This window comes from Suncus etruscus, chromosome 7 (assembly GCF_024139225.1).
Source record: "Suncus etruscus isolate mSunEtr1 chromosome 7, mSunEtr1.pri.cur, whole genome shotgun sequence".
Lineage (NCBI taxonomy): Eukaryota > Metazoa > Chordata > Mammalia > Eulipotyphla > Soricidae > Suncus > Suncus etruscus.
Window position 1 is genome coordinate 7,763,371 of NC_064854.1, and position 25,784 is coordinate 7,789,154.

The window sequence follows — 25,784 nt, forward strand, 5'->3', positions numbered from 1 at the left end:
CGAGGCCCCCATCATTTCTGCCAGATACTCATCTCATGGGTGACAAGAACCAACCAGACATATGCCACAGTTTTGACACATGCCCAGTGCTGCAGAGCTGTGGGCTCTGCCCAGACTCAGAGCGCAGAAACACGGGGCCCAGAACATTCTATGGAAGGTTGGGGGGAGACAAGGTTACCCCCACCTCAGAGTCTCTCTTGCTGAGCCAAGGAATGAAAGGGACCGAAGACAGATGGACCATGTCTTGGAAGGAAGGAAACAGTGAGTTGCAGGGGCAAAGCAGAGCATAGTGTCAGCCGACCCATGCCAGGGGCTCTGAAAACAAGAGTACAACATGGGCTGCCCAGGCGAGCTGCTGTAGGCAAAGGCACGCTGCAAATTTCTCTGATCTGGATTCTGGGCATGAGAACTTTCTTCCCTCCTGGCCCAGGGAAAGTGGCACTAGCTCCTTTGGAGGCCCTTCTCCTGTGTTCACAAAGTCGGGGCCCAGCTTCTGGGGGTCTTTTTTATTTTTAAACTTTATTGATTGATTGGTTTTTAGGCCACACCTGGAGGTGTTCAAGAGTTACTTCTGGTTCTGCACTCAGAAATAGCTCCTGGCAGGCTGGGGGGACCAGATGGGATGCCGGGAATCAAACCAGGTCCCTCCTGGGTCGGTCACATGCAAGGCAAACGCCCTACAGCTGTGCCATCTCTCCAGCCCCTAGTTTCTGTGGGTCTTGAGGCTGTCTGCCCTTTGCCTTCAAGATGGTGTTTGCCGGCACATTTCTTCTTGCTCCATCAGCAGCTCTTCCTGACCTTGGGGACCTTTGAATAAACCCTTCAACATGCTTCTGTTTCATTCCAGGAGTGGATTCAAACCCAGACATAGATCTCAGGGGCAAGAGGGAGACATCTAGGGACCCTGATTCTGCAGACACTGCCCTCTCTGCAGTGAGGAGAGCACACAAGAGAAAATCAAGTTGCCAGAAGCAGCGAGTGTCCTTGGAAAATCAAGTCCAGCTTGAGCAGGGAGCTCGAAGCCATGAGTTTTCAGCTCCACTGACCAGACAGATGCCCCTCCCTGACCTCCAATATCCCTGGTTTTAAGAGGAGAATTACCTGCCTCTAAGTAACATCTAATTAGGTGCTAACCGGCCATACCAGCAAACTTAACTTTATTTTTTATGCTACACCAACTTGAGAAACTTTAAAGTGCAAAATAATCCATTTTATCTGTGCTGTGCCGGATCTCAGGATGTCATTTTTCCAAAGAAGTATTTAATTTTAGAACAGGCTAAAAGCACTCTTAAAAGTGAAGTTTGAACGCCTTGCAGCATTCGGTGACAGGAAGATTTGGGGAGGGGGAGCAGTTGCTCAAAAACAGGTAAGAACAATGCAATCACTCACATCTGTGTGGTTTTTTTTTTCTAGACCCAAGTTCTATGTTCCTTTTAAGTACTTGACAAAGATTAGCTTCTTCTTCTTTTTTTTTTTTACTGTGCAGAAATAAAAGTAAGATGGTCTGATGATGAAGTTTTAGTTATTGAGGAGAAATAGAGACTCAGATGAAACTAGATAAAGGTCACACAAGTGGCCGTGCTGTGTCTGGTAGTATGTTAGGTGGGCCTGGTGAATGCAGTTAAATATTTGGGGTGTCCTAGAGGCCAAAGGAGCACAGTCCAGCAACTCTTGGAATTTATTTTATTTTGTTTTATTTTTTTAGTGGGCAGAGCTATTTATTTTAGAATCTGACAAATAAAGAACAACGATTCCAGTTAAAACAAACAAACAAAGCAGAAAATTCACTTTTGAAAACTAGGGTGATGGTTCATGTTACACTTTGGAATTTATTTTTAGAGTTGTCATTCCTAAGATTTTTTTCCCCAAACAACATAAAACAGATTCATTGTTGGTATTTTCATCCGTGATGATGAAGTAAAGAACTCATGTTGAAGACAGACACAAATCCTTCCCTTTGGTTCTTTCCTTCAGCTTTAGTTACAAACTAATACCAGCCAGCCAGGCATGAAGAGAAAGAGTATTTCCAGCATTTTCCAAGATGCTTATTCCCAGGCTCCCTTTAAATCAGGCAGGAAAGCAAGTGGTCAGTCATTTTTCATTTCAACTTGTCAAAGAAGGCAGAAGTTCAGAGGGACCAATTTCTGGAACTCCAGCTACAATTTCCCGGCTGTTTCCAGGCTTCGTCCCTTCTCCAGAACATTCCATATGGTTGGAAAGGTTCTCTCCTGGGTCTTGTTTGTGCCCAAACTCCTGAGCCCCATGGCCAAGCAGAGCTGCATTGCTCACGAAATCAAGTACATTTTCCCTGTGTCCATAGCAAAGTTCAAAGTAGAATGATCCGTATAAAAACAATTTACCCAACAGGCTCCCTGGCCTGTCAGAACAGACACTCCTTTGTGGCCATTGGCTGGAGTCAGTTTTGGGTGTTTATGTACCTTTTGGGGACAAATGGCCTTTATGACACCTGCAAGGGCAAACACCTCTGTTTGAGAAGGAGAGTTAGGCGCTAGAGGGGAAATAAAGCAAATGAATGCAAATAATAATAATAAAGCAAGGGATATTTCCCCAAATTTTAGACTTGCCTCAGCTGACAAAATATCTGGGTTCCACCCCTCAGCCAAGTCCCAGCCATGCTGCCAGCAGGCAGAACTGTCCCCAGAACACATGGCCCAATCTCTCCATGGCCTCATTGACAGCCAAGAAAGAAATGTGGGGGTCAGAGGGCTGGAGAGATTGCACAGCAGATAGGGTGTTTGCCTCGCTTTTGCCTAACCCAGGTTTGATCCCCGGCATCCCATATGGTCCCTTGAGCCTGCCAGGAATGATTGCTGAGAGCAGAGTCAGGAGTAACCCCTGAGCACTTTAGGGTGTGTCCCAAAAACCAAAAGAAAAGAAATTTGGGAGTCCAAGTTTCCAAGAGACCCTCCTAGGCCAGTCCTGGTACTCTGAGTGCGTTACAAATACCTACAGCATGAATGAACAAGAAATTTCCAGAAAGATTTCCCCGAAGGAAGAAGTTAGTGGAGTGATTTGTTTGCTTCAGTAAAAGGCACAGTTTAGGAATATCATTATGGGTTGAGGCCAGTTGCAAGGATGGGAAATCCGGGTTCGGCTTCGTTCCCCATGGTGGAAGCAGTGAGCAGACATGGGTATTGTTGTTGGGGGGAGAGGAGGGGAGGAAGCACTGAACTCCGTCCCATCCACCTGCTCCCAAGAACAGCTCCAAGTCTGTCTGTCTGTCCCAGACACTCTGCAGCCAAGGTTAGCAAAACTGACCACGATCCCAGCCCTGTACCTTTCCTGCTATAGACCAAGGGGTGGGTGGGCTAGGAGCCCGATTATGAACATATGATGTATCATGGCTCAGAACACAGACAATTGGACAATGAGTTATGGATCGATCATAGATGGATGAGCAGGAAGACCAATCCATAGCTCCAGATAGGCAGTGAGACGTTAATAAATGTTCCACCAAATGGATCAATTGATTAATTAGAATTAGAAACAGAGCATGAGGGAGACCAGGCAGGAGGGCCTGTCAGCACACAGGAAACCATACTTGCGCTGTCCAGAGCCCTCTGATAACTTACTAGCCAGCCCAGCAGGGGGGCTGAGGGCCCCAAGGCCTAAGTGTCTAGTAGACCATGGAAGGTGGTCACAATCTTAGAGAGACCTCCACACCCTGGGGGTGAAGAGACTCTGAGGAGCACCCCTTATTTTCCAGGCATCTCTGGGTGCAGCCTGGGGTGAGTTGCTTGGGCATCTTCAAGGAACTGGGCCTACACGAGGACCACCATTACGTCCATCAAGCCCGACCCCTTCTTCACTGCATCCTGGCAGAGAATGGTTTCTGGGAGCCCTTAGCCTCTATTTCCATTGCCTGAGAGGTACCTCATGTCATGTCTCTCAAGAAGGTCCCCAAGATTGGCCCAAAGCCAAGCAAAGAAAGCCAAAGTGTATGCCTGTGTACCCAAGCACTCTCAGAATCTGGGTCTGAAAACTGGCTGCACCCATCCCCTCATCCTCCCCACCCCGTATCCCCCGGCCCAGCACCTTTTCAGCTCTCCCCCCTCCTTACAGCCACCCTTTTGGGATCAGTTGTTGAAATTTCCAAGCACACATTCATAATATAAATACTGGCAAAACTGTCTGTGGTACAAACACTAAAGCAATAATGCAAAATTGCCTGAGAAGGTATTAAGTACGTGGAGCGTGTTCAACCAGAAAAACTCATTTAAATGATCTAAAAGAACTTATTAGAACTCGCTATTTTCCCAGCGACCTTCAAGTATTTACCTCCCTTCAGCGTGCACAGCCCAAATCGACCCTGTCAGAGTCCTATGGCACTTAACATAACCAACAAGCACACTGGGGCAGGGACACAAGGGAATTAGCTCCTAACCTCAACACTAGTAGAAATGGGAGGACAACTTCAAGTTATTGAGTGTCTCACCAGTCATTGTGGGACAAACGCGTTTGGAGATGAGTCTTGCTCCAGCACCCCCTTCTGGCATTTCTGTTCCCCAACCTTATCCTCACTCCAAGTCCCTGAGTCCTCTTTAGGCCTTTCTGCTCCTCCTCTTTCGTTGACCCCCAAGTCAAGTCCTTGGTTCCCCTTTGGGCCTCTCTGCTCCCCTCTTCATCCACTGCCCAAGTCCCTGACTGCGCCCTCTTCTTTTCCTCTCCATGGCCCTGCATTCTCTGCAGAACCCCTTTTCCTCTATCTGCAATCAATCCATAAATCTCACCCCCAGTGCAGCCCTCCACACCCCCAAGTCTAAGTCTTCCTGAAAGACACATACCACAAACCCGCACACCCAGGCAAATCTGTACAAACACATGCAAACACACACACACACACACACACACACACACACACACACACACACATGTCCTCCCTTCTTCCTTTCCTGGGACACTCTCCTTTCTCTTTGTGCTTGTCCCTGTTTCGCTTCTGTCTTTGGGCTTCGAACCATCCAACCAAACATTTGGGACGGAACCTTCCATTCAACTCTTCCTTTCGAAAAGAAGGTATGGAGCAAACAGTCCTGCTCCAGGTTTGCAGGTCCCTCATATCCCTCAACGTCTCCCCCCCCCAAAACAACACAGAGCCTTTCCTGGTGCTGCAAGCAGACCTTCAAGCTGGCCAGAAGAAGCTGCTATTGGGGACAGAGTGAGACACAAAGCAGCATCTTCTGAAGCAAGGGCAGAAGTCCAGGAATTTAATTTCAAGATAGTTAATGTAGTTATTTCCCTAACTGCACGCATCACTCTTTGTGGTAAGCTTCATATCATAGACAGGTCCTTCCAGCCTTCATCTCTATTGTCTCTGGGTATTATCACAGTAATGTCTTTATTTTTTTTTAAATCCCACAGATGAGTGAGACTATTTATTCTATGTCTATCTCTCTCCCTCTGACTCATTTCCCTCACCATCGTAGTTTCCATGTCTATCCATGTATAGGAAAATTCCATGACTTCATCTTTCCTGATGGCTCCATAGTATTCCAGTGTGTGGATGTACCACAGTTTCTTTAACCATTCGTCTGTTGAAGGGCATCTGGGTTGTTTCCAGATTCTGACTATTGTAAATAGTGCTGCAATGAATATAGATGTGGGGAGGAGGGAGATGGGAGGGGGGGCACTGGTGGTGGGAAGGTTGCACAGGTGAAGGGGAATGTTTTTTTTTTTTTTATCACTGAAACCCAACTACAAACATATTTGTAATCATGGTGCTTAAATAAAGATATTTAAAAAAAAGCCCAGGAACCCCTGACTGAACAGACCTTTGGGGGCGACAAGGGCTCTAAGGTGCATCCCCTCATATCTGTGTCCTGGTCTAGAGCCCCCTGCAGGAACTTCACATATCTGTGTCCTGTTCTCATCATCTCCTGCAAGAACCCCATCTGTGTCCTGGTCTTGTGACCCAAAAAAAAAAAATCTGTGTCCTATTTTCAGTCCCCCTTGCAGGAATTCTGCATTTTTGTCCAACCCCTCTTTGCCCTCATTCCCATCAGGCTTTGCAGGTATCTCTCTTTGACTTCAATCTCAGCATGCTTTGCACCTCCCTCTCTATGCAGAGTCCCAGTTTCAGCCCCCCATCTTCATATAGCCCCATCCTCTTTAGCGCCCCCTCAGGACCCCAAATCTGTTTCCTGACCTCGGCATCCCTGCAGGACGACCCCATCTGTGTTCTGCTCTAGCTCCCCTGCAGAAATCCCTCATCTGTGTCCTACCCTTCTGTGCCCCCATTCCCAGCAAACTTTGCAGGAACCCCTCTTTGATCTCAAATCCCAGCATGCTTTGCAGCCTTCCTCTATGCAAAGTTCCAGCCCCCCCCCATCTTCTTATAGCCCCGTCCTCTTTAGCGCCCCCTGCAGAACCCCTCATATCTGTGTCCTACCCCTCTTTGCGCCATTCCCAGTAGGCTTTGCAGAAACCCTCTCTTTGACCTCAATCCCAGCATGCGTTGCAAGCCCCCCTTATGCCACGTCCCAGCCCCAAGCCCCCATCTCTTTATATCCCCATCCTCTGCAGGACCCCAAATCTGGGTCCTGGCCTCAGCAACCCCTACAAAAGACCCCTCATATCTGTGTCCTGGTCTCAGCACCCTCTGCAGGGACTCCCCCATCTGTGCCAATCCCTCTTTGCACCCCCATTCCCAGCAGGCTTTGCAAGAAAAACCTCTTTGACCTCAATCCCAGCATGCAATTGCAACCCCCCTTATGCCAAGTCCCAGCCCCAACCCCCCATCTCTTTATATCCCCATCCTCTGCAGGACCCCAAATCTGGCTCCTGGCCTCAGCAACCCCTTCAGGAGACCCCACATATCTGTGTCCTGGTCTCAGCACCCTCTGCAGGGACTCCCCCATCTGTGCCCAACCCCTCTTTGCACCCCCATTCCCAGCAGGCTTTGCAAGAAAAACCTCTTTGACCTCAATCCCAGCATGCAATTGCAACCCCCCTTATGCCAAGTCCCAGCCCCAACCCCCCATCTCTTTATATCCCCATCCTCTGCAGGACCCCAAATCTGGCTCCTGGCCTCAGCAACCCCTTCAGGAGACCCCACATATCTGTGTCCTGGTCTCAGCACCCTCTGCAGGGACTCCCCCATCTGTGCCCAACCCCTCTTTGCACCCCCATTCCCAGCAGGCTTTGCAGGAGAAACCTCCTCTTTGACCTCAAAATCCCAGCATGCAATTGCAACCCCCCCTTATGCCAAGTTCCAGCCCCCCAACTCCTTACATCCCCCCATTCCCTCCAGCACCCCCTGTGGACCTCATGTCCCTTCCCCACTCTCACCCCAGACCCCCCACACTCCCTGCAGACCCCTCCCCATCTCCTCCAGGACACCCCCAAAACAAGCCCCGCCCCCAGCTCCTCCCCCTGGCCCCGCCCCTGCACGAGCCAAGCCCGCGCATGCGCCTTGCTCCTCGCACCCTGCCAGCGTCCATCGGCTTGGCGCGAGCAGCAACACGAAGCGCCTGCAGAGCCCTGCCCGGGGGTGCTGGGCAGTGCGGTGGGCAGCGCAAAGTCACGCCTGGAGGTGAGGGGCGCCGGCTGGGTTGCCCGGGTGCAAGCTGGAGAGGGTTGCAAGGGCCTGGTGCAAGAGGGAGGGAGGAGAAGCCTGCCAAGCAACCCACCCACCATGAGGCCCAGCGGTGCCCATTTGCAGCTCAGGTGTGCCAAGGTGGGAATGCCACCCCGGCATTGGCTTGGAACGTGCATGCACGAGGGGGTAGTGTTCTAGAATCTTCTGAGCCAAAAATCTGGGCCCTCTGGGTGGGGAAGCCACCTCTCATGCCCACCCCCACCCCACAAGGCCCAGAGGCCTTTGCAAACCAGAGCCCCATGAGGTTGTCTGCAAGGTGGGTAGCATGCATGCACCATCCTGGGTCAGGGTCCGAGCTGCCTGGCCTGCTTTTCCCTCCCACAGGTCAGCCAGTCTTAATGGCCACCCCCGGGCACTTCACCCAAATCAAGAAGATGGAAATGCAAGGGGCATTTCCAGAGCAACCTGCAGTGAAAGAAGAGGAGGAGGAGGAGAAAACAGCATGCAGCCAGTACCCAGGTTCCTGGGATCTGGGCCTTGAAGGCCCTGAAGGCCTCCAAGTCCCCGAGGTGGCCCAGGAGGTGGTGCTGAGCAGGACCAGCGACCAGGAGCCAGACCTCACGTTGCAGCTTACCAACGAGAGGGCCGAGCTCCTGGCCCTGGGCTGCCTGATGCCCGGCTTTCAGGAGGCCCCAGTGATGCAGCCACAGGCCGCCGGCAATGCTGCGACAGTGATGCAGCAGGAAGGAGGCGCCACTGCAGAGATGATGCAGCAGTGGGCAGGGGGCCCCCTGCTGAGTCTGCAGCCACCCTCAGTCTGCTTCACCATCAACCTGCAGGAGGGGGTCTTCGAGCTGCAGCAGATTCTAGGGTTGCTGGTGGGCAATGCCCAGGGAGAACCAAAGTTTGCCGACGTGCTAGAGGTATAGATGGGTTGGGTTAGCAAACCCCTGAGGGGGGACTCAACGCGATGCGTATGGGTGTGTGCTGAGTGAACCCCAAGCCAGAAAAATCAGGGGAGATTGACTGCAAGTTCCTTTTCAGCAGTTTAGAAAGGGAAGTTAAGGGGCCGGAGAGATAGCATGGAGGTAAGGCGTTTGCCTTCCATGCAGAAGGATGGTGGTTCAAATCCCAGCATCCCATATGGTCCCCCGAACATGCCAGGAGCGATTTCTGAGCCTAGAGCCAGGAGTGACCCCTGAGCACTGCCGGGTGTGACCCAAAAACCAAGAAAAAAAAGGGGGGGAGTTAAGTAGAATCCTGTAAAGTGCATCTTGTGTTAGAAAAAGGGGTGTGGAGGCCGAACTGATAGTGGCCTACACAGGACAGACCTGGGTTGTTCGAGTTCCAGCATCCCATATGGTCCCCCAAGTCTGCCAGGAGCAATTTCCGAGCTTAGAGCCAGGAGTAACCCCTGAGCTCCGCCAAGTGTGGCCCCAAACCCCAAATAAATGAAAAAAAAATAGGTAAAGGGAATGTATCTCTGGTATTCTGGGAGCATCTAACAGCAGAGTTGTGAGCTAGCAGACAAGCTTCTCAAGTACCTGAAATTTGGGGGGGGGTCAAAGCCTGAGATATTCGGGGATCACTCCTGGTGGGCTCAGAGACCATGAGGTGCTGAGGATGGAAACCCAGGTTGGCAGAGTGCAAAGTAAGTGTACTGTGTATTGCTCAGGCTCCCTTCTGTGTCTGTTGATGTTCTTCTGGCCTCCGTGAAAGTTGAATCAAACTGTCATTCCCCCTGATACCCTCATTTTTTTTCCATTTATTTTATATTTTTATTTAAACAGCTTGATTACAAATATGATTGTAGTAGGGTTTCTGTCATGTAAAGAGCACCCCCCTTCACCAGTGCAACATTCCCACCACCAATGCCCCAAATCTTCCTCCATCCCACCCCACCCCACTCCCACCTGTACTCTAGACAGGCTTTCCAGTTCCCTCATTCACTCACATGGTTATGGTAGTTCTCAGTGTAGTTATTTCTCTAACTGCACGTATCACTCTTTGTGGTGAGCTTCATGTCGTGAGCTGGACCTTCCAGCCCTCCTCTCTTTTGTCTCTTAGGATTATTGCAAAAATGTCTTTTATTTTTCTTAAAACCCACAGATGAGTGAGACTATTCTGCGTCTACCTCTCTCCCTCAGACTTATTTCACTCAGCCTGATAGATTCCATGTACATCCATGTATAGGAAAATTTCATGACTTCATCTCTCCTGTTGGCTGCGTAATATTTCGTTGTGTATATGCACCACCGTTTCTTTAGCCATTTGATACCCTCCTTTGGATTCTAGCTGGAAAGGAGTGAGCAGCAGTCGGCTGAGGAATTGACCATCCAACCTCCTGTACCACTCTTTCTTCTGGAAGTCATGCCTAGAGAGGAGAGGAGAGATAAGATTACCTTCACAACTTCTAACCTGACGGTGGAAGAACCAGGAGATAAGCCGGTTGCAGCCGCTGCACTCAACGATCCAACAAAGGCTGCAGGTAGGCGGCTTTGCTGAGAGATGGTGAGAAGAAGCTCCCCGATATTTCAGCTGGCCAACGTTTTAGGGGATCACAGAGTCACTCCTGATTTTGCACGCAGGAATTACTCTCGTCGGGTTCAAGGAACATATGGGATATTGAGGATCAAATTTGGGTCTGCTGCATACAAGGAAAACGCCCTCCTTGCTGTGTTGTCTCTCAGGCCCCTGGATTAATTTTTTTCATCAGAATTTGGGGATGTACCAGGCTGGAGAGACAGCAGAGCAGTAGAGCATTTGCCTTGCATGAGATGGAGCCAGGAAGGACCCAGGTTCCATCCCCAACATCCCATATGGTCTCCCGAGCCTGCCAGAGGCTATTTCTGAGCACAGAGCCAGGAGTAATCCCTGAGCACTGCCACATATGACACCCCCCCCCCCAAAAAAAATTTGAGGATGTACTCAACAGTCCTTTAAGTAATTCTCCTATCCCTTCCTGCCTTCCTGGCATATATGTGTCTGGTGAAGCCCCAGTTTCTTATGATTCCTTACTTGTCTTAGCCATTTTTTTTCTTTCAATAAAACTATCTCCACTGACCTGTCTTCAAGCTCACTAATACTTTCTTCTGGTGCATTTCTCCTTATCACTGTGCTTTGCAATCCAGGATTTCTGTGCAGTAAGGTCCCTGGGTTGGTCTCTACCATTTTTTTAATGGTGAAACATCATTTTCACTGGTTCCTAGAAAAGTTTGTGTATGACTGTTAATTCAAGGTCTTTTTCTACTATTTCCAAGCCTGAGATTTCTTGGAGATAATTTTTTTTTGTTTTTGTTTTTGGGTTACACACGGCAGTGCTCAGGGGTTACTCCTGGCTCTACACTCCGAAATGCTACTGGCAGGCTCGGAGGACAATATGGAATGCCAGTATTCGAACCAATGACCTTCTGCATGCAAGGCAAATGCCTTACCTCCATGCTATCTCTCCGGCCCGAGAAGATTTTATAAATAGTTGCCACTCATGCCTGAAATGAACCATGACCTTTGATTAATCTCTTTTTTTGTTGTTGTTGTTGTTGTTGTTGTTGTTGTTTTGGTTTATGGGCCACACCTAGACTCCTGGCTCTGTGCTCAAAGGCCACTCCTAGCAGGCTAGTGGGAGGACACATGGGATGGGACAGATTGAATCCAGATAGGCTTTGTGCAGAGCAACTCCCCTACATGCCCAACACACCAAGTGGTACTTAGTTTGAAACTCAGATCCTGTGGACATCCTGAGCCCCTAAGTGTCAGGCTATCTCCAGGACCCCCATCCTCATGGTCTTTGTCAGGCTTTCCACTGCATGTACCGAAGCTGGGCTTTTAGACTTTACCATATCATTGCCTCCCACAGCTAAGCTCCAAATCGGGGCACTTGGTGCCAGAAGTGGGTTCAGGTGGAGTTCCACTATCTTGTCTCTCACTGTGGCACCTTATTTGCTTGTCAGGAACTTTTACAGAAGGTCCTCAGTGGCTGTTCCTCAAATCCTTGGTAAAAATGTGTTTATGAAAGCTGAGTTCATTGGTAATATCCACCTATCCACACCTATAACACAGATGCTGCTAGTTTCCCTGGTCATCTGGGATTGTCCAAATTGTCTGAGCCTTGAAGCGTATCAGGACTCACTGCCCTGGATACAGGGAGGGCTGGGGGCCTCCTCGGGCACTTGTTTGCACCTCAGTCCTGGGTAGCAGGATCTGATCTAATGCAGGGATGGGAACAGGCTACCCTGGCAGCTCAGGATGGTGCCCAGGTGCTCCACAGACTGGTGGTGGCTGCAAAACAGATTTTGGGGTATAATATGGTATGGTCTTTCCTGGCCCTTTTCAGCCTAATGGAAGAGCAAGACATAGCTCGAGCTGTGGTTGGGGACAGCAGCCTTGTGGCCGATTTTTGTGGCCCCTCCAGTGGGGATGGAAAAACTGGGGAAGTTGCTTCATTTTCCCGTCAAGAAGGGAGGTTTGGGGGTCCCATTTCCTCTTGGGCCTGCACTTGAAAAGCCCAGGAGACCCCAGTGTGGCACCCTGTTCCTCTCTAGCACGCCTGGTTTTGTTATGGCTTACAACTGAGCAGGCACACACACACACACACACACACACACACACACACACACACACACACACACATCAAGTGGGCAACAGACCTGTGGGTTTCTCATACTTTGGGTTTGTCTGTCCTGAGCAGCAATGGCTGCATCTCCAGAGATGCGTGAGACAAACTGGGCTGGAGCTGTGTTTAAAGGGTCACAGGGGTCCCTGTAGCTCCCCCTTTCCTATCCCACATCTCGCTTAGGAATGAAGCGAACCTTCCAGTGCAAACTCTGTGACTTCACCACATCCCGAGCAAGCAGCCTCACCCGGCACATGAAGACGCACACGGATGAGAAGACGCAAGCCTGTCACCTGTGTCCCAAGACCTTCCGCACCATCTCCCTGCTACGGAACCACATCAATACACACACAGGTGAGACTTGGCCCCACGTCCTGAGACTCTCCCCTGTACTCCGTAGCCCCGAAATTCAGGTATGAGTTTAGTTCACGATGTTTACTCCCCCTCCATGTCAAGGCCGCTGTGACTCACACATTCACCCACTCAGCTACGGTGCCTGCATCAAGCGTGGCACATGGACAGGGGCAGGGATCAAACTCGGAGCCTCGCATCTGTATGGCTGGTGTTTGGCCACCTTGATGTCTCTCTCGATCTTTGATGTTGACGGGAAATACTGCACCAGGCCAAGATTTTTCCTGTGTCTCCTGGAGCTCTGAAAGTTTAAAGCTCACCCCAATCGCTGAAGCCCCACTGGGAGATGGTGGGGGTGGAACCAGCATCAGTTGTTCAGAAACAGGGTCTGCTGCACCTTCCAAGGACACCCGGTGATTTTGCAGGGACCAAGCCGTACAAGTGTGGAGACTGTGACATGGCTTTTGTCACCAGCGGCGAGCTCATTCGGCATCAACGCTACAAGCACACCCATGAGAAACCCTTCAAGTGCTCCCAGTGCGGATACGAGAGTGTAGAGGTGAGTCCCACCAGCTTCCAAGCGCCCGGAAGCTGCCAGCAAACGGGGATAACTGCAAGGGCAAAGGGGCGCGTCCTGGCACCTCTAACCACTGCAGCTCCCGACCAGGTTTGGCCCATGCTGGGGTCGCACAAAACAGCCAAGCCGCTGGTGCTTCCTCTCAGGCTCCTGGTAAGGGGCGGCAGGGTGAGAGCCCTTTCCCCAGCATCTCGGTGACCTGAGCGGACCCACCGCACAGGGTCCCCCAAACACTGCCAGGAGTAGATTACAGAGCCCAGGGTGACCCCTGATGTTGCAGGGTGTATGCTCAGGCACCCCAAATAAAGGCTTCTTACTGCCTGGCCGCTCACAGCTGGGGCTGCCAGCAAGGAATGTCTGGGTACCCATTGTTGCCCAGCTCTGGGATGAAAGGAAAGCGGGACTCCAGAGACAGTGCTCTCCTGCTCCCTGTTGTCCCTGGCTTAGAACAGGGAAACCTTCCAACTCCCCCGGTGCTCCCGGCGGTGCGGGTAGGCATGTTGGCGGAGGAGGCCTGGTCTCCCTGCATGGGCCTGAGTATGCACTGTCCATTGTGCCACTGGGGTCTGTCTGTCTGTCTGTCTGTCCAGGCGAGCAAGCTGAAGCGCCATGTCCGCACCCACACGGATGAGAGGCCCTTCAGCTGCTGCCAGTGCAGCTATGCCAGCAGGGACGCCTACAAGCTCAAGCGTCACATGAGGACACACACGGGTACGAGCTGGGTCCAGGTCCGCTTGGGGCACTGGGTGGGGAGCGTGCGTGAAAGCCCCGGCGTACCCCAGAGGGGTCCGGACTTTCCAACTCAGGCCTGGGGGCTCGTCTGAGACTTCAGCATCTGGGGACACACAGACCCCCGTGGTGTGTCCACTCCGGCCGCCTCGAGTGCTTCCCCAGTCCCACAGGACTGACCACAGGGTTCTTCAGCCCCAACTCTGCCTATAGGTCAGACTCCTGCACCTCCTGTGGGTGACTTGGGACCGGTGGGACAGTCACCGGTGCAGCCAAGCTGACATCTTGCCAGCACCGGGGTCCCTGGGGGTCCATGCGGGAGTCTCTCGGCCATGGGGCAGTCACCTGTGTGTCCCTGCTTTAGGTGAGAAGCCCTACGAGTGCTCCGTCTGCCACTCGCGCTTCACGCAGAGTGGCTCCTTGAAGTCCCACATGCTGCAGAAACACAGTGACAACGCCCCCAAGTATGAGTGTCCCCACTGCGCCACCAAAATCGCCCGGAAGAGCGACTTGAGTGAGTGAAACCAGGATGCCGGTCTGGGCGTGTTCCCCGGTCCTGCGGTGCCATCTGGTGGCCACAGTGTGGGAGTGCGTGTCCTTGTGGCCATCCTTCCGAGGGGCATCCTCACTGTGGGGCTCTGCTTCCTCAGGGTCCCAGGGCCCCCAGAGTCCCATGGTCTGCGGAAGAAGGCTCTGCTTATGAATCCAGGGACACTCAACAAGCTTGGTCACCATGAATACACACACACCTGGGACACCAGGGGACAGATGTCAGAGCCAAGACAGGGGACATGAGTGAGGATGGCCCATGATGGCTGGTTCATCTCCCTGTGAGAACCCCAAAGTCTGCTCCCCTTCCAAGTTCAGGATTTGCCCCACCTGGGGTAACCTCAGAGGTGGAGGTGTGGGAGGGTCTCTCCTCATTTCTGGGTACTTCTCCCAAACACCCCCTTAGCACCCACCACATGGAAGGGAGCCCTCAGGATGCCTTAATCATGCTTGTAAACAACAACAACAACAGCAACAAAGTTATTGGCTTGCCCAGAGCTGAGACACAGGGATTGGAAAGCATTTCTGAAAGGGTGAGGGCATATTACAGCAGTCTTCCTTCTTCTGGTATTATTATCTGGAACATTTTCTATATGTTCCATGCCTGGTACAACTGGGAAGATGAATCGCAGACACACGTCAGCAATAGAGACATCAAACAAGTCAAGCTGAGGGGTTCATAGCTGACTTCAGGGTTTTTCTCTGCACGAGGCCGAAGCCCTTACACCTCACAGCTGCTGCCTGGCCCCATTTTCTTGAGATCATGGTGGGAGTGGCAGAGGGTCTGGGGGGCCTGGACTCTGGCAGGCCGGGCTGGAACCCAGGCGGTGCTGGACCTCTGGCTTTCAGCCTTACAAGGTCCCTCCTGAAAAATACAGGCCCCTCCATGCTGATGCCTCCCACCTGGCAGCTGGTACTGGGGTACTCGAGGCCTGGGAGGGCTGGAGTTCAACTGGGGCCTAGCACCTCCTAGGAATGTGCTGACCATTGGGCCCCATGGCCCAGCCCTCTGGGCCTCTTTCTAGCTTACAAATAAAAGTTTACTTGAGGCTACACGATGTTGCCAGGGGTCCTCCTCCTACAGCAGGCAGTCTGTCCAGGTCCAGGCCTATCCAACGAGGCGCCCACTCTGTCCCTGGCCCTCCCACAGGCGTCCATGTGCGCAACCTGCACAGCCACTTGTCTGTCGCTGTTAAGTGTCGCTTCTGCCCGGCCACATTCCACGAGCGTTACGCCCTCCTGCAGCACCAGAAGACACACCAAAATGAGAAGCGTTTCAAGTGCACGTATTGCAACTACGCTTGTAAACAGGTACAGGGACAAGGGGAAGGGGAGACAGTCATTGCCCTCCCCATTGGTCGGAGGGGGGAAGGGGGACAGGTACCACCGGGAAACACGGGCAAGTGGAGACTCAAAGCACTGTCAGCCACTGACGGTCACCAGCTTGGGTGCCATTCGACTTCGTGACCCAGCTGTGCACCCCAGCACACTGAGGCCTCCTCCCCATGTGTCTGGTCGAAGGGAATCTGAGGAGTCCGGGCCTTTTGGGGTTCTCTGCTCCTGGTACTTGCACCACAAGAAGGGATTCTGTCTGTCCCCGAACCTTCATCTGGTCTCTGTTCTGGGTCAGGAACTGGGGGAGGGGGTGACCAGGTTCTGCCTATTCCTTTGCACCCCAAATTGAGTCATCTCTTCTCCCGCCTCCAGCACCTTAATTTGAGCTGGCCATACTGGGTGGGTCCTGGACTGAGGCTTTGCACCCAAGTCAGTCCTGGCCTGGCTCTTCTGGGAAAAAGAGGATCAGGGGGGTCCGAGTTGGGGGACATTCATGCTGTAGCCCAGCCCGAGTGAGTCTGTCTTGGGAGGATGGAGGGGGCCAGCATGTGTGGTGCCCTGGACCCCGGGACAGGGCAGACAAACTCCTGCCCCCCGGAGATTAGGCGCTGATGTGGGGTAGACATGACCTTTGACACCATCTCGGATTCCAGATGTGCTTTTGGGGTACACCAGCAGAGTTGGTGTTTGCCGTGTCTGCTCAAGGGCCCCAGAGGCTCCCCAAAGAGGGAGGAAGCAGGAAGATGTGTCTGGCTGTGTGAATCCGGGTGTCACATACACCATAGGACATTTGGACAATTAATGTCCCAAATAGCAAGTCTTTTTTTGTTGGTTTTGCTTTTTGTTTTGTTTTTCTTTAAGTGGGGCCACACTAGATGATGCTCAGGGGTTACACCTGGCTTTGCACTCAGAAATCGCTCCTGGCACAGGGGGCCATATGGGATGCCGGGGATCGAACCCAAGTTCATCCTGGGTCAGCCTCGTGCAAGGCAAACACCCTACTGCTGTGTTATCGCTCTGGCCCCTAAATAGTGAGTCTTGATTTTCCACCGTCGTTTGTTGAATCGGAGCTTAATTCGTTTGAAAATCAAGTGCTTACTTGAAGGGCCAGATTGCTGGCTCAGGAGCGATCCCTAAGTGCAAAGCCACATGCAGCCTCAGGTGGGGCCCCAAAATATAAAACAGTACATAGAAATGGGAGCACTGGGTGTCTTTATGTTACTTGCTTGGGTGAGGTTTGGGTTACTCTTGGCTCTGAGCTCAGAAATCGCTCCTGGCTGGCCTGGGGACCATAAAAGATGCTGGGAATCGAACCCGGGTCCATCCTTGTCAGCCGTATGCAAGGCAAACGCCCTAATACTGTGCTATCTCTCCGGCCCCGATTTTCATATTTTTTAAAAAAATAATTCATGGGCCCAGAGAGATAGCACAGCGGCGTTTGCCTTGCAAGCAGCCGATCCAGGACCAAAGGTGGTTGGTTGGAATCCCGGTGTCCCATATGGTCCCCCGTGCCTGCCAGGAGCTATTTCTGAGCAGGAGTAACCCCTGAGCACTGCCGGGTGTGGCCCAAAAAACAAAAAACAAACAAAAAAAAAATTTTCATTTCACTGATCTCAGCTGAATCCACCAAAGTCCTTCCCCACCCTCAGGAATTGATGTTTTAGGCTATTGCTGTTTTGGTTGAGGTTGGGGGGGGGGGGGCACACCCAGTAGTGCTCAGGGGTTATACCCGCCTCTGAGCCTCCCTGCTGGAGGGAGGGGTACTATGAGGTGCTGGTGATTGAACCTGGGTCAGTTATGTGTAAGGTAAGTGCCTTCCGCGCTGTGCTCTGGCTCAGACCATCAAGAATTGTTTTGGGGGTGACAGGCTTTGAAATCCTTCACTCTGGGGCTCTGTTGTTCTCAGCATCGCCACCTGCTGTTGCTAAAACCCCATACAGTTGGTGAAAACTTTTTTTCTGCTGCCTTAACAGTCCCGTGCCAAGGAAAGGCTGTGAATAGCTGTGTGGGACTTACAAACAATGGTATGGGGGTGCCGGAGTGATAGCACAGTGATAGGGGTTTGCCTTGCACGTGGCCAATCCAGGATAGATGCATGTTCGATCCCTGGCATCCCGTATGGTCCCCCAAGCCTGCCAGGAGTGATTTCTGAGCGCAGAGCCAGAAGGAACCCTGATGTGGCCCCCAAACAAAAATAAAACCAAAAGTACACCACCCTTTACCAGTGCATATTTCCCACCACCAATGCCCCAGTTTGCCCCCTCCCACCTTGTCTCTGGGACAAGCATTTTCTCTCTCTCTCTCTCTCTCTCTCTCTCTCTCTCTCTCTCTCTCTCTCTCTCTCTCTCTCTCTCTCTCTCCCAGCCTCCCTTCCCCCCAGAACTGTACTTTGCAATATTATTACTTTATATTACTTTATCTCCTTTCAGCACCCAGTTCTTGCCCAGTGTGATCATTTCCATCTGTCATTGTCATAGTGGTCCCTCCTCTGCCCTAACACGCCCCCACTATTTGTGGCCAGCTTCCTGCCATGGACGGGTCCTCCTGACCCTGGATCTTCTGACTATACTCTCTTTTATCTTATATCCCACAGATGAGTGACATTATTCTAGTAGTCTATGCTTTCCCTCTCCCTCTACTGGCAGACTTTTAAGTATGGGAGACACCGGCCTGGGCGCTTTTGGGGAGGGGGGAGCAGGCATGACCCCCGTGTCCCTCACACACTGTGTCCAAGTTTCAGAGAGGGGGTGCCGCTGTCTCTCCTGCCCCAGGAATACCACCTCATCGTGCATATACGCACCCACACCGGGGAGAAGCCCTTCTCCTGCACGATCTGCAGCAAGAACTTCCTGAAGAAGCAGCTGCTCACGCACCACAACCAGAAATACCACGACCCCAGCTTCGTGCCCACCGTGTTCCAGTGCCCACACTGTGCCAAAGGATTCTCCCGCTGGGTGAGCGCCCCCCACACAGCCCTACAACCGGCAGTCCCTGACCCAGACAGTACCCAAGACTTATTAGGGTGGACATAAATGACCCCCCACCCCGGGCCAGTTCCTGGAAAAGTGTCAAAATGTCCACCCCTTTCGTGAGCAGAGGAACCCACTGTCTCGGGTGCAGACGGGGACTTGTGTTCCTGTGTGCGCGTTTTGACCTGGTCCTGTGCCCTACACTTGTTTTCCTCCTGTGCTTTTGGTGGTTGTGGTGGCAGGGGGGCCACACTTTTGTGCAGACGTTCCCCACCTCCACTTCTCCCCACCCCTGTGCCACTGGGGGTCAGCGAGGCTCAAACTCAGATCCTGGGAGCACTTGGGGCTCAGCCCCTGGGCTGCGTCCAGGCCTCACCATGGAGCTGAGTGAGGCGGGAGTTGGCAGGAACAGTAGGCAAACCTTGCCTAGTTCTTACAAGCATGGTGCGTGCGAGCATGCGTTCCATGTTGGTGCATACAGGCTCTATATGTGTGTTCCATGTCAGTGTGTGTATGTTCTAGGTGTGTTCTGTGTCTGTATGTACATATCCGCAGCCTGTGCCACATGTGTGTTCTTGTTCTCTGCATGTTCCATGTATGCATGCAATGTATTGTTCTGTGTGTTGGTGCATGCAGGTTCTTCTGCGTTCCATGTATGTCTGCTTGTTCTGTGTCTGCCCCATTTGTGTCCATGTTCTCTGCATGTTCCATGTACGCATGTGGCATGTATGTGTGTATGTGTTCCATGGTAATGCCTGAAGGTTCTGTGTGAGTTCCTTGTCGGTGTGTGTATGTCCTAGGTGTGTTCCATGCCTATGTGTACATGTTCTGTGTCTTTTCCACGTGTGTTAATGTTCTTTGGTCCATGTATTCACGTAATAGGCATGTGCATGTCTGTGTCCCCTGTCTCTGTGTGTATGTGATGAGGCTTTTTCATAGTAACTTTTTCCAAGTGGCCCATAGTTCTCAGAACAGTAATGTGTTTGTGTGTTTTCTATGTGTGTGTTTGTGAGTTGGCTGTGCGTGCTCTGCTGTATATGTGTCTATACGGGAGCATATCTGTGAGGTGGTATGTGTGTTTTCTTTTTGTTTGTTTATTTGTTTGTTTTTGTTTTGAGGCCACACCCCGCATTGCTCAGGGGTTACTCCTGGCTGTCTGCTCAGAAATAGCTCCTGGCAGGCACAGGGGACCATATGGGACACCGGGATTCGAACCAACCACCTTTGGTCCTGGATCGGCTGCTTGCAAGGCAAATGCCGCTGTGCTATCTCTCCGGGCCCTCTGCGTGTGTTTTCTATGTTGGTGCTCTGTGTGTGCTTTTGTAGTCTGTGTGCGTGTGTGTATGTTCTCTTCCTGTGTGGATGTACAGCTCTTTTCTCAGAACATTCTAGATTCTAGAAGAACAGATATCCTTAGCTGACTTCTGGGAGTGAGAAATTGGCCAGTCAGCCCATTTTGGGGTGGCCGCTCCCATCCCTGCAGAAAAGAACCCTCCTTCAGAGGGTCCCTGAGTACCAAACCAAGAATGCCAGAGGACCCCTGGCTGCAGGTGTGTCTCCAAAACCAAACCAAAAAGCCGCAGAGTGATTGTGCTTCCAGGATCGTCGAATGTCCCCCACCTGCGTTGTTGTTTAGGGGGCAAGGCTGTTGCTGAGAATCGAGGCTCAGCTGACCTGTGGGTCTGCTTGGGCCCAACCTGGGGGCTACCAAGGTCACCCCAGCAGTGCCTGGGGCATTCAGGGCTCCATGCCAAGGCCGAGCTGTGGCCGTGTGTGGTGCTGACCGCCTTTTGCCGTGTTTCCACAGGACAACATGCAGAAGCACTCAAAGAAGTGCTCTCTGTTGGAGAAGGGGAGAGAGGCGAAGGCGGCCCAGCCGAGCAGTGCAGACAGTGCCTCCGGTATGTACCAGAGGACTTGGGGACAACCCCCCCAATAGTGGTTCTGTTGTCCCCACTTTACTGGGGCTCTGAGAGGTGCAGGTGTTGTTTGTAAAGGGAGGCCATGCCCACCTTGACCCCCAACATTCAGTGGATGTGGGGAAGTGGAATGGAGGGGTGGGAGTTAGACCCTCCAGGTGACCCCCATTACTCATGGATGAGGGTCCCCTCCATGATCCCTCTTGCACCCTGGGACTCCTTCTGCCTCTCCCAGCTCTGGGAATCCCCAACATTGTGACCCCTTTGAGCTGCCCCGGGACAGTCACTGGCCACCACAGCTGGGCCAGACTTTTCGTAAAGAGCTCGGGGTTCTTTAACTAACTCGCTGCCTTTCCCCACTCCAAGTCTCCACTGCCCCAGAGGCTGAGAGCACACAGGAAGAGCCAATGCCAGGAGGCTCAAGTGACAGCCCTGCCGAGGCTCAAGGAGGTCTGACCCCCAAGGAGGCTGTGAGCTGTGAAATGATGCTGCGTATGATGGAGCACTGAGGAACCAGAGCCCTGCAGGGCCCCAGAGTTTGGTTGTTTGGCCCATTTCTGCCTTAGATGTTCCCCCATGCTCCCCAATTTCCTTTGAGGGGCTCCAATCTCAAAGGCTCTGGTCTCAGACCGGCAAGCAAAGTCCCAACTTATGAATTCACACACTTGGCCTTGGGTCCCAGAAGTAGCCCTCACTGGGAATAAATATTGTCTACACTGTGTAGGTAGATCAGAGCTCAGCATTTGCCAAACATGGCTGGTAAACTTGGTCTTGTGTCACTCACAGCCAGCAGAGTCCTGATTTTCCAGCACCCAAGACTCGTTTTAGATTGACATTTTATTTTAAATTTTATTTTCATTTGGGGCCGGAGAGATAGCATGGAGGTAAGGCATTTGCCTTTCATGCAGAAGGTCAGTGGTTCAAATCCCGGCATCCCATATGGTTCCCAGAGCCTGCCAGGGGTGATTTCTGAGCATAGAGCCAGGAGGAACCCTGAGCGCTGCTAGGTGTGACCCAAAAACCAAAAAAAAATTTTTTATTTTAATTTAATTCGACTTTATTTCTTTTATTAAGCTGCAATTTTAGATGCCAATGAACTTCCCATAACTTTTAAAACGACCCTAACACTTTGAATTAATTCTGAGGAGGGGGAAGAGTTGTATTTATAAACATGACCATGAAAACGATGATCTCTAAGTACTAATACTTAGTGCTCTCTCTCTGCCTCTTCTAAGGTTCCAAGCCTTCCTCCCTGTCCACAAGGGTTGTGTGTGGGGGGACCCTCTCCCAGTGCACCCCTTGTGCCTCAGTGCCTAATGTTTGCAATCATTGGCAGAGTTGAGCAGCGACGTAAAAAAAAAACATACTCAAGAAAACATGCTTAGAAGGAATTGGCCTTTAAAAATAAGAACACACACACAAAAAATTAAATACATAAAAATAAAAACACAAACCTCCTTCCCCATAATTAGTGATGAGTTCTCACTGGCCAATCAGAGTGTCTGGAATGAATTCCTCCTGGATCTTTCCAATGAACTAATCTCACCTGAGTTTTTTAGACCTCCTTTATTTTTGTTCTTCCCTTTTTTATGCACAGTTACTTTTAATGAGTTTTTTTTTCCTCCCAGTGTTTTGAAAGCATTAGAAATCCTAAAATCAGATTCTTCTCATTTTCTGAAAAACATAATTGACCGAGAAACTGAGAAGCTTTTTAAGGCTATCTTTTAATGATCTGACACCCATTTTACATGAGAAACAAACTCCCCAGTTCAGAGTTTTAAATGCTTGTCTCTGTTTAAAGGATCCCCAAAGCCCGAAGGAGGAGATAAATAAATTAAGCCCCCCAACTTGAGACATATTACCTTATCTTCATGTCCACAGGTTAATTGAATCCCTAGACTAAAAAGTCTGTGGTCAGTGGTGTGCTATCCTTGGGCCCATTTTGAGTTGACATCTTGTCAACTCAACTAGTTTCTTATTCTGACTGTGTTTACAGATGTTTTGTAGAGAAGAGTTATTTAAAAGATGTTTTTTCAAGACTCAATAAAAGCAAATGAGTTTTATCTCTGTGTGTGGCATAAGAGGGTGTGGAGAAATGGGGAGGGGGGGGCAGTGGCCTGCACTGGAAAACTCTGCTCCAAATTCAAGTGAATTTTTTGAGCCAGGACAATGGGTCACCCCTACGTGTCCACCATTTCTGCCAGTGTTCCTTGCCTCAATGCCCAAGTGTCTGTCCTTCACAGGAGCAGCTGGACAGCCCAGAGTTCACCTTAAAAGGCAAAATTCTGGGACCAGAGTGATAGCATGGCGGAGAAGTTACTTGCCTTGAGCAAAGTTGTCCCAGGTTCAGTCCTTGGTACCCCACAAGGTCCCCTGAGCGTAGCCAGGAATGATCCCTGAGCACAGAGCCAGGAGTTAGCCCTGAACTCCGGGTGTGGCCAAAAACAACAAAAGCAGCAAACCCTAAGCACAACCAGGATGCCCCCCCCCAAAAAAAAGAACAACCCATAATTAAAAAAAATTAAGGAAAAGTTTCTGATGCCTCAAAGGGCAAGGGGACCCATGGCAGCTCAGGCCAGCAGCAGTAGCATCCAGGAGGACTTTCTTTGGTTCCCAAGATGCACCACACCCACACTGACCACATGGGTGAGTCCCAGGGGGTTGAAGGGGACCAGAGCTGTCCTTTCTGGGGCACAGCTGATGTATTTGAAGAAGAGGAGCTGGCCAGAGAGAGAGCACAACGCTAGGATGTTTGTCTTGCACACAGCCAACCCAGGACAGGTTTGGAGTCAATCCCCGGCATCCCATATAGTCCCCCAAGCCTGCTAGGAGCGATTTCTGAGCGCAGAGCCAGGAGTAACTCCTGAGCACTGTGGGTGTGCCCCCCAAAAAAAATAAAAACAAAAAATAAAATCAATGAAGAGAAGTCTGAATTCCACTGACCCACAAAGTAGACCAGCTGAATCCCAGGAGTAACCTTGGTGCCCGTGAGAAATTTATAAGATTTTTTGGTACAATGAAAAATTGGGGACTTGGGGCCAGAGAGGTAGCATGGAGGTAGGGTGTTTGCCTTGCATGCAGAAGGTCAGTGGTTCAAATCCCAGCATCCCATATGGTCCCCCAAGCCTGTCAGGAGCGATTTCTAAGCATAGAGCTAGGAGTAACCCCTGAGGGCTGCTGGGTGTGACCCAAAAGCCAAAAAAAAAAAATAGGGGCTTAGACACCAGAGAGAATCATGGCCTTGGACATAAAATGCACATCCCTCTTGTATGACTCTTGCTAACCCCCCCCCAAATCTGCTTTTCTTCTTTTTGCTTTTATGATATTTGGAGCCAGACTCAGCAATGCTCAGTGCTTACTCTTGGTTCTGGGCTCAGGGATCCCTCCTGGTGGGGCCTGGGGAGTCAGAACAAGTGCAAAGCAAGAGCCCTGCTCACTGTGCTATTTCTCTGGCCTCCTAAGACATTTATTAAAAAAAAAAAAAAAAAGAACAGATCAGGGGCTGGAGACACAGTTAAATGAGCTGGAGCACAGGATTTGTACTCGATTTAGTCCCTGGAACTGCACCCTGATTCCCTAAACACTGCCACGTTCACCTCTTCCCCCCCCCCAAATCCAATCAATAGAATAAATAACAGAGCACAAGTGAAGATGCAACCCTTCCGAAAACCTCACATATAAGCAGATCTTGGACGGTCTGAGATAAAATAAAGGGGTCGGCTTTGGCACTGCGGTGCCAGCTCTGCAAGCATCAAAGCTTCAAAAACTTGTCCCCGAAGCACCCCTAAAGAAGAGTGAGTTCTTGGGAAGGTGTGATGACCACAGTGCCCACAAGAGGGCAGTCGCCGCCTCCTTTCATACCCTGCAAGCACCCACATTGTCTCCATTAGTTTTTAACTAAGTTGGTTCCAGAGGGAAGGATGACTTCTAAGGGGCCCGGGGTCTCCCCATGCCCCACAGAGAGGGGAAGAGCAACCCCAGCTCTGGATCCAGATGCCTCCTCCTTCGCTTTAATCTAAAGTAGCCTCGTAGGGGCTGGAGAGATATCACAGAGCTAGGATGTTTGCCTTTGCACTTGGCCGACCCAGGAAGAACTTGGGTTCGATCCCTGGCGTCCCAGATGGTCCCCCGAGCCTGCCAGGAGCTATTTCTGAGTGCAGAGCCAAGAACCCTGAATACCCTGAGTGTGGCCCAAAAGCAAAAACAAAACAAATCTTTCGTGCTGTGGCATCAGTTTTACAAAGCAATGTTGATGGGACCGGAGTGATAGCATAGCAGTAGGGTGTTTGCCTTGCATACTGCCTATCCGGGACAGATCTGAGTTCGATCCTCAGTGTCCCATATGGTCCCCCAGAGCCTGCCAGGGGAGATTTCTGAGCACAGAGCCAGGAGGAACCCCTTAGCACCACCTGGTATACCCCCAAAACCCCAAAACAAACAAATAAATAAAACAGGCTCTCAGTCCTGCAGGAAGTGAGAGAACTGCAAAGTCTTGCACAATTCCAGAACCCAGGAGGAAGGGACACTGAGGGGGAGGGAAGCCGGGAAAGGACTTCCCACCAGCTATGAGGAGGGACCAGGTATAGGCTCAGTCTGACCCTTCCCTTGACCAGCCACCCACCACCTGCCTAGGGAAACGGGCAAGAACGAAGTCGCCGTTGGAGCTGGCAGAGTCACTGCAGGTCTTTCTGAACCTCCCAGCCTACACGCAGGACTTGGGCCTATCAACAACTCTGGGCAGCTGCTTATCAAACTGCCCAAGTGTTGGCAGTTGCCCTTCGAGGGAGCATGTCTCAGCTCTGGGGGCTGGTGCTACGTCAGGGATTCAGCGTGAGTTTGGAGGCAAAGCAAGCCCCATTGCTAAACCTCCGGGTCTTTTCTGGAGCAAACCTCACTAGCTCACTTTCCAAACACACAAAGATGTTTTCAGGGGTATGGCTGGGAGTCTGGCCAAGTGTGGGGACTCACAGATCACTGGGACACCAAGGCGGGGCACAGGGTGGGTCTCTGAGTGAAGAGATAGCACGCCTAGGAGAGGGCTCATCCCTCCAGTGTCTTAAGGACTGAAACCACCACACAGCATGGAACCAGCAGTTGCTGTGGTCTGGGGGTGCAGGGGGGTGGCCAGAGAGAAATTGGGGAGTCTGGCCACTGGACACGCTCTCCGCCCTGACCATAACATGCAAAC

At 51.3% G+C, this 25,784-nt stretch overlaps 1 protein-coding gene across 1 annotated transcript; it reads left to right on the forward strand.

Moving 5' to 3' along the window:
* Positions 1-334: 334 nt before the first annotated feature.
* On the forward strand, positions 335-21,105 carry CTCFL (CCCTC-binding factor like). Its single transcript, XM_049777038.1, has 12 exons — positions 335-357; positions 7,311-7,549; positions 7,940-8,478; positions 9,851-10,043; positions 12,351-12,521; positions 12,944-13,077; positions 13,686-13,806; positions 14,189-14,338; positions 15,524-15,684; positions 18,480-18,662; positions 20,485-20,578; positions 20,963-21,105. Exons 1-12 carry the CDS (start codon positions 335-337, stop codon positions 21,103-21,105), a joined length of 2,151 nt encoding a protein of 716 aa, XP_049632995.1.
* Positions 21,106-25,784: the final 4,679 nt, after the last annotated feature.